The 9,271-nt window shown below is 38.3% G+C and overlaps 1 protein-coding gene across 1 annotated transcript; it reads left to right on the top strand.

Moving 5' to 3' along the window:
• Positions 1–5,967: 5,967 nt before the first annotated feature.
• On the top strand, positions 5,968–8,485 carry LOC113047485 (uncharacterized). The gene is made up of 3 exons (XM_026208875.1): positions 5,968–6,461; positions 6,782–7,114; positions 7,218–8,485. Exons 1-3 carry the CDS (start codon positions 6,404–6,406, stop codon positions 7,601–7,603), a joined length of 777 nt encoding a protein of 258 aa, XP_026064660.1. The 5' UTR covers positions 5,968–6,403; the 3' UTR covers positions 7,604–8,485.
• Positions 8,486–9,271: the final 786 nt, after the last annotated feature.

The raw sequence follows: 9,271 nt of genomic DNA, 5'->3' as shown, positions 1-9,271 counted from the left end.
TCATTTTTTCTCATCGTTTTTTTTTCACAATACATTTTACTATGTGTGCTTCTACCAAGTTGAGGAGTGAAGAAGCAGGGCTGCGTCGTCGTAGAACCAAACGCAGGTCGTTTGTGAGGCGGCTGGTTCTGACGTTCATGTGCAATGTGTGTAATGAAATAAAATATAACTTTAATTAGGGTTAAACATTTGAATTCTTACACTTAAAAGCTGAGGGCGCATCTCCGCTGCTGCACCCGGCTGCCATGTTTACATCACCGCAAAGCCATCGCAAAGCTCCTCCCTCCCGTACGCAATGGGTTGTGGGCAATATTAGCACTTAGAGTGCAACATTAAAATAAATTGTTCAATGCATTACTGAAAGTACTTTTTATGACTATTTACAACATAGCTTATGTCACGATCATCAGCTGGAGTACCTAGGAACTCCTATAGGGGGCACTCCACTCAGGACTCTGGCATTTAGTATTTCCATTCCCAACTCCATTTCCCATAATCCTGTGCTTAGGGCTAATAACCAGGCAGCAAGGAAGTCGACCGGAAGTTGAAGTCGGCTGCGTTCCGCCATCTTGTAGCAGAACTTCACTTGCGTTAGCATTCCCATTGACTCCCATTCATTTTGGCATCACTTTGACAGCGAATAACTTTACATCTGAGGCGTTTAAAGACTCTGTTTGTCCATTATTTATTTCTAAAGATACACGACAATGTATAAAGGGCTCCATTACCTTCTATGTTACATTATGGCCCCGTATAAACAGTTTTTGTAAAAATAGGCTAACGATTGCGTCATAACCACTCGGCTCTCTGTCGCATTACTGTACAGACAGGAGGAGAATCTCGCAGGCAATTAACTTAATATGGCGTACTGGCGTTACATTTTAAAATACTATACAAAATAATTAATCAGAATACTTACTCCTGCTCACTCACGACAAAGAACTCCCCGCTCAAGCTCGCCGTCTCTGCAAGATTAACGATGGCAGTTTGCACACACAGCCACTAGAAGATTTACATCTGTCAGACAGGTTGCTGACGTCGTCAAGCTTAGTTTGAGTCTGCGCGTCAGTAACGGAAGTGCTAAAAAACCCTAAAACTGGGCTTCATTTGTCTCAATTGAGTTCCAATGGGGTCGCTGTGTCCATTTCTTTTACTGTCTATGATTGATCTGCACTTCGAATTCTAACCGGAAATAGTAGACCATCCGGGTATCTTTGGAATACTCTTTTCACATACTACGATTTGGGACGTACTAATTCTAGTTTCGCATACTATTTAGGACGGATAGTATGCGAATTGGGACTCAGCATGCGATTTCGGACGCAACCGGTGTCTCAGGGCATTTCAATGTGCGCGCACGCACAGCGAGTGACGAGTGACGAGTTGTCTGTGATAATCAACTAACTTAACGTTAACCCTCAGAATCAGAATGAGCTTTATTGCCAGGTATGTTTACACATACGAGGAATTTGTTTTCGTGACAGAAGCTCCGCAGTACAACAGAATGACAGAGACAGAACATAATTAATTCGGCTTGATCTCCCTTATCTGTGCCAGTGACTGTCAGTGTTTGATATAGCCAGCATATTAACATAAAACTGTGATTTAAAATGACTGGAACATCCCATTGATTAGACTGTTTGAAAGCACACCTTTCAGCCAATCACTAGAGCATATTCTGCTCATAGGTGAATTTAACAAATAATCATGATGGGTAAATTTCATGATTAACTTTACACAGTTAATTGAACTGAAAAACTGTTATTAAAACCATTTTTTATTTATTTTTACTTTATTTTAAAGGTTGGAACAAACATGGAATTCTTTAACCGAGCAGAGTCCACAAAACCCCATCCAATTGTCGTGGCGATTTAAAAATGCCAGCAGATCTCTCAGGCATTGATCATAATCAATGGACAGGTAAGGATATTCTGGACTATTTTCAAAAGGAATTGCAAATTGTATATTTAATTGCATTTATCCACATGTGGACGCATACATTGTGGCATAGTTGAAGCTGATTTTAAAATGCAAATTACTGAAAATAAAAATAAAGCTCTGTAAACACCTGTGTTTCTACAACACTACAAGTGTGTCCCATCTGGTCATGAAAAGCTCTACACACACTTGTGGTCTTCATGTTCACTTGAACACTTCAACCAAATACAGGAAATACGTTACAGAAGTAGTCAAGTGGTCAAGTGTAAAGACCACAAGTGTGGCTTTTTGGACAAGATAAGAGTCTGTGTTCAATCCATCTGAGCGTGAGACGATAGTAACAAAGTAACTGTGACACGGACACAAACAGACTCTTGAAAACACACTCCCAGAATTATCTTTTATTGATGTCTTGAAGCAGATTCCCTTCAGTCATGATCTAGTCTAATTATTCATCATTTCACTGATTTAAGTTCACAGCACTCAGACATTTGATATTTGATAAATTAATGTGTGCCACACATAATATATATAATATTAGTGACCATAATAAAAGAGAAGATTTAAAGGAGGACTGGTGGAAGATATAGTAATGTGCACATACTGTAGATTAACTATCTTTTATAGAAATGTAAATCAAATTCAATTCAAATAATACTATTTTAAGTTTATTAATCAGGCTGAATTTAAGTGATGATAGAGTTTAATGTCATGCAGCAGCTCACTTTCAGACATCAGATCCAGATTCACACACATCTAAAGTCAAACTGGTTCAGAGTTGATCACTGCTCTGTGTGTGGTTTTTATTTCTATAAAAGAGTAAAACCAAGTAATGTAATGAAGTGTTGGTCAGTTACTCCACTCAGGTCTCACTCTTTTATCTGTCGTCCTCTCCTGAACTCAAGGTCTGGACGCAGCATCAGTGTCCTCCTCATTGTCTCTCAGAGAACAGGTGGATGAATACAGAGAAGGAGAGCGAGCAGCAATGGATTCACATTCATATAATACATTTACATTTAGTCATTTTGCAGACGCTTTTAACCAAAGTGACACAGGAAGTGCTCATTGTTCAAATAACTACAAGCTAGAAAGAGAAGCAATAAATGAAGAGAATAATACACACAGTGTGAACACAGTTTTATTACAATTCTCTAATGATGTGTGAGGAAAGGGTCATTCAGAGAGAAGAAAGAGTGAGCTTGACCGATACCAGTGTCCTACTTTCCCACAATTCAGTGGATACGGAGGATGCATGAATGTGTTCACAGATGATGGACTGTACAGAAGAGGAGAAGGAGCATCTCTGTTCCTCATCTGTTGGTCTTCCAGCTCGATCTGCAGACCTGACTAACAGAGAGAGAGCTTCAGCAGTGAAAGTCTTTCAGTAATCGCTCGCTTCAGAGAAAGAGGTGCTTGTTATCAGAGTTGGTTTGTCTGGTGTTGTCCTTCTGGAAGAAAAGCCTGTTGTGTGAAGCTCATCTCACACTATTAGTGCTGGATCTCCAGGACTCAGTGTTCAGGACATGAGCGTTATATTACAATCATGTGCTCAAACCTGTCATATCCAGATCATGTTAAACTGGAATCAAGCAGATCTGCTATAATTAAGGCTGGCCACTAGATGTCTGTTAGGGTCCGTCTTTAAGACTTTGAATCTTTTTTGGTCTCTAAAGCTTCACAAGTCTTCATCTGTCCATCTCTAGGTCCATTATACGCTGTAAAATCATCTCTGAAGCTCTTTAAACAGCAGCTGATGTCACATCTTTCCCTGATGCTCAGAACAGATATCCAGCAGTCAGTGTGTTCTTTACTGACGCTCGTGTGCAGTTACTGCTCGTCTTATCAACATATTGTGGTGATATGAGAGGAACTGGTGGCGTTTGAGTTAACGCTCAAACACAGCCCCTTAATAAATGACGACTACGTCACCCCAGCATTAACACGGCTGGGGAAATACCCCTAAAAATGGGGCACACAAGTTTGTTTTCCCCCTGACGTGAATCCTTATAGAAAAATACAATCCTTTATTCCATAGTCAGCGGGACAGGCTAACAGTAGACCTCAAGTCAGCTAGCAAAAAGTACCCCGTGCCCCAACCTTTCAAAAGCACACCCACACTAGTGCAAACCACTACAAGAAACCCCCTATAAAGAAAAGCGCTAATATCTAGGTGCAGGACGCTTAGCATGCCCACTTTTGGATCACCCCTGCTCCTGCAAAAGACAGAAAGAAAACTAATTAACACAAGAAAATACATACAGCCTATAAAGAAACCACATTTTACCACAATTTACCCCCAAAAGAAATATCCAGCCACCCTATACGGTGGTGGATTGACAAAGCCCAAAATGAAAACACACTTAATACATTAATCGATATAAAAAACTTACTGCTGACTGCTAAATTCTGAAAAAACAGAGGTCATCGTCATCAGTTAGGAACCTAGGTGTGCTATTTGATCGCAATCTTTCCTTAGAAAGCCACGTTTCTAGCATTTGTAAAACTGCATTTTTACATCTCAAAAATATATCTAAATTACGGCCTATGCTCTCAATGTCAAATGCAGAAATGTTAATCCATGCATTTATGACTTCAAGGTTAGACTATTGTAATGCTTTATTGGGTGGTTGTTCTGCACTCTTAGTAAACAAACTACAGCTAGTCCAAAATGCAGCAGCAAGAGTTCTTACTAGAACCAGGAAGTATAACCATATTAGCCCGGTCCTGTCCACACTGCACTGGCTCCCTATCAAACATCGTATAGATTTTAAAATATTGCTTATTACTTATAAAACCCTGAATGGTTTAGCACCTCAGTATTTGATTGAGCTCCTTTTTCATTATAATCCTATACGTCCGCTGCGTTCTCAAAACTCAGGCAATTTGATAATACCTAGAATATCAAAATCAACTGCGGGCGGCAGATCCTTTTCCTATTTGGCGCCTAAACTCTGGAATAACCTACCTAACATTGTTCGGGAGGCAGACACACTCTTGCAGTTTAAATCTAGATTAAAGACCCATCTCTTTAACCTGGCATACACATAACATACTAATATGCTTTTAATATCCAAATCCGTTAAAGGATTTTTAGGCTGAATTAATTAGGTAAACCGGAACCGGAAACACTTCACATAACACCGTACTTTCTACATCATTAGAAGAATGGCATCTCCATTCTGACACCGATGGAGTTTCGGTTCCTTGCCGCTGTTGCCTCTGGCTTGCTTAGTTGGGGTCACTTCATCTACAGCGATATATGATACAGTGACATTGACTTGATTGCAAATAAATGCACAGACACTATTTATTTATTTGAACAGAGATGACATCACTGAATTCAATGATGAACTGCCTTTAACTATCATTTTGCATTATTGACACACTGTTTTCCTGATGAATGTTGTTCAGTGCTTTGACGCAATGTATTTTGTTTAAAGCGCTATATAAATAAAGGTGACTTTGACTTTGATTAATCATCTCCAACACAAACAACAGCCACACACGCCCCGCGGTAACCAAGGCAACCGTCCGGAACCATGATCAAACACACAAAAAAGGATAAGACAAACAAATAGAAACACAACTTAAACAAAATCACTAAAAACAAAGCAAAACAAAACAGCAGCGTCGATATCAAGCACCCACTTTATTGGCCTGAAATACACAAAACACAGGATTACACACACACACACACACACTTCTACTTAAAAATAGACAGACACATGAGTGGGTTTACATACATGACTATTGAGCAAACCATCCCTTCCTTCCCCTTACTACACAAAAATGAATTCACGCGTCATCCATAAGCAAACACAATCCCACGTCCGCATACATAATGCAGTAGACCTACAGCAGTCACTCCCAGCCCGCCGGGTTACACGTGCGATTGAATTTGTCTAGTTATAAAATTAAACTGACACCAGCTCACACGCTGAAGCACACGAACCCCAACCACAATGACGCTCTGGGGATACTTTTAATAAAGACCAACCACAGCTCACTAAATACTCATGGGGAGGGGTCATTCGAAACATAAAGGAGCACTTCACCACAATATTATTGATCTTCATCATTTCAACACACACTTCAGTTTCTACAAGTGAATCATGATGGAAACCAGTTTTATCACTAATAATTAATGATGTTATTTCTAGATTTTAACAGCACGCAGGAAACTGCTCAAAGACAGAAGTAAAAGCATCAGTAAAACACTTGTGTGCAAAAGGAGAGAATAGCTTATAAACTGTGTTGAGAGCAGATGTGTGGTTGACAGAATGCACTTTATCACACTGAAGAACATGTTTCACACAATCTAAAGCAGCACTTCTTCATAATGCACAGACATATAGTGCAGATCTAGAAGAATTTCAACACTCAGATCAGAGGAAGTTAAAACCACAGGAGGAGCTGAGAGTATTTAAAGAAAGAGTTGAGAGCAAATGATGAAGAGAAAGAGAAAATGTCTGAGTGTCATCTGTGTCTGCTGGGACTGATCGCTCTCTCTTCACTTCTCACAGGTAAAGACATCTGTGTTTTCTCTTCAACACATTCAGTGCAATCAGTCTGAGAAAGAGTTTCTTCTTGTGTTTGATACAGAACACACTGATTCTTCCTGAACACACTCAAACTAGACAGATTCACTCTCAAACATCTCTCAATTATTCTCTGATGAAGAGTGTGTTTGTGATTTGAACAGCTCTCTGATGAAGAACAAGAGTTTATTCTGGAGAGTGTGTTTGGAATAACTGCTGAAAAAGACTGATCTGAACCTTCTGCTTTCTGTGATTCATTTATTAATATATATCATAATGATCACTCAGATCTTCTTGTGTTTCAGGCATCAGTGGAGAGGATGATGTTCATGTGTTCATCAGTTCTGGTGAAGATGTCCGTCTGCCCTGTAATAATGCTCCTAATAATGCTCTTCCTCGCTGTAACTCAACTACATGGAACTATAACAGACATTCAGAAACAGTTGAACTGATTAGTTTAGGTATAAAGAGGAAAGACACAGAGAGACAGAAGAGACTGAGTCTGGGGTCTGACTGCTCTCTGAAGATCAGGAACATCTCAACAGAAGATTATGGATCTTACACCTGCCAACAATGGACTGGTGTGGATGGAAAACCACTAAGACCTGATGCTGGCGTTTATCTGCATGTTCTTCATGGTAATTTTATGATTATTTGTTCAGTTTAAAAATGACAAATTCTTGATTAAATCTCTCCTGATGGTTGAAGAGTGTGTGATGTGTGTGTTATTCTGTGTTTCAGTCTCACAGACTCAGATCAGTTCAGATCTCTCTGTGTCTCTCTTCTGTCGGCTGTATTCATATCCTCGAGTCTCTTGTGATGAATGGATCAGTTCTGAGGGAATTCATCTGTTCTGGGTGAATCGGGCTGGTGTTAAACTGAATATATCAGACTCCAGATATCAGAGATCATCCTCATCAGATCTCTGTATCATCTCTCTGACTACAACACTCCTGAATGAAGATCACAACAGAGAGTGGAGATGTAATGTTACTCAGGGAGATAAAGTCAAGGCCTCAGCCAAATTCACTGTCGAGAGTTCAGGTGAGAAAACATCTCCTCTATCAGTGTTAGACTCTCATAATGTTAACATTAAAGACTGTTTGTGCCAAAAACTGAGGAACTAAAGCTTCTTTCAGTCTGACAGAAGAAACTCAAAGCACTTCTGCAAACTAATGAACTGTAGTTGAGTTTAACAGCTCAAGATCTGCTGCTGGGAACGAAGGAAATGAAACTTTTAACTTTTAATGTAATGTGATCAAAGTTATAATATGATTGTCATATTCTGCGTCTGGGGTTTTCTCATGTTTTAGATCCAGGGACCAAAACTTCCCGAAGCTCCTGATAATTACAGCAGAGTTTAAGACTAAAGTTAATGTGTGCGAGTGTTGAACATAATGTGCTTGTTTTATTGTACAAACGCTCCACATTATATTATACTGTATTCTCCAGAAAATAAGACTCAACTGGTCAAACTTGATAGAAAACAACAAAAACAGACAAGTCTCATCGATGTAGAAGTCAGATTTTATTACATTCAGAGGAAATTTAACACAGTCCTAGCAGAAAATAAAACCAGACGTTAACAAACATTATACAGATGTATTTTACTTTACTCTTATTTATTTTACCAAAGTAGAAGTACATTTTTAATCTCAGTTATTAGCATTCATTTATAATGAGATCAATCAGCTATTATTATAATCTCCGATCTGTTCTTCATCAGTTTATCAGTTTATTAATGCTTTGATATCTATCAGAAGACAGTAATCAGTTCAGATGCGGCTCGTTGTTACACTGTTACAGTCTGCTCTTCTGTGACATTAGAGACGTCATTTACACGGTTTACTTTAATGAGTTTTAATGAGAAACCAGGAAGAACGGGTGAATAAAGACTGACACTCAATCTTTAATGATCAGAAGTGGATTATTATAAGAAATATAAAGTATTTTTGCTCATTTATGTGAACCGTCCCAAACATGGATTCAATTTGTTCATTGTCAAACTCTAAAATCAGATCATCTTTTATTCTTAAAAAACATCATTTTATTTTAAAAACGTAATAATTTTATTTTATTGACAAAATGTTTGAGTTTGTCTTGTATATTTTTTCATTATATCAGATAATATTTTAAGCTGTCATATGGACGTTGTCACATTTAACTTCATTTTTTGAGGGTAAATAAAGAAAAATTGTATACAGTGTAATTATGAAACAGAGCAATGTATTTGTACGGGACAAGTGTAAATGACTGTGGTTAATATAATTATTCTATGAAGCTGATGTGGATTCACACAAACTGAGGAAGTCTAAAGTGTCACACTGTGGTCTGCTCTCCTCTACTTCTCTCGTCTCAATATCTGTCGACCAGCACAGACGACAAACTGAACAACAGACGAATTAAAATAAAACCAAATAATTCTGTTCAGCTGCAGCTCGATCCTCACCAAAATACTCATCCAGAAAACATAGAGCTCTTTATAAAAACTGAATCAGTGATAAACTGTAAATGTGTTCAGAATTATTTTTTAGGATATTCTTTACCAGGGACGTGCACAGACATTTTGAGGGGCAGGGGCTCAAGTGAAATAAAGGGCACTTCTCATAATTACGTATTTCTTTTTCTTTTTTGAAACAAAAAAAGTATATATATTAAAGCAACACCGACTTCCTTTTTAAAAAAAAAATAATAAAAAAAAGTTAATTAATTTTATCTTCCTCAAACTCTAATTTTCAAAAGATGTCTACAAAATAATCAGTTCACACAGAAACCCTGGTCTCCTTAGTATTCAC

This window comes from Carassius auratus, chromosome 3 (assembly GCF_003368295.1).
Source record: "Carassius auratus strain Wakin chromosome 3, ASM336829v1, whole genome shotgun sequence".
NCBI lineage: Eukaryota > Metazoa > Chordata > Actinopteri > Cypriniformes > Cyprinidae > Carassius > Carassius auratus.
Note: the sequence above shows the minus strand (reverse complement) of the source record. Positions and strands in the feature narration are given on the sequence as shown.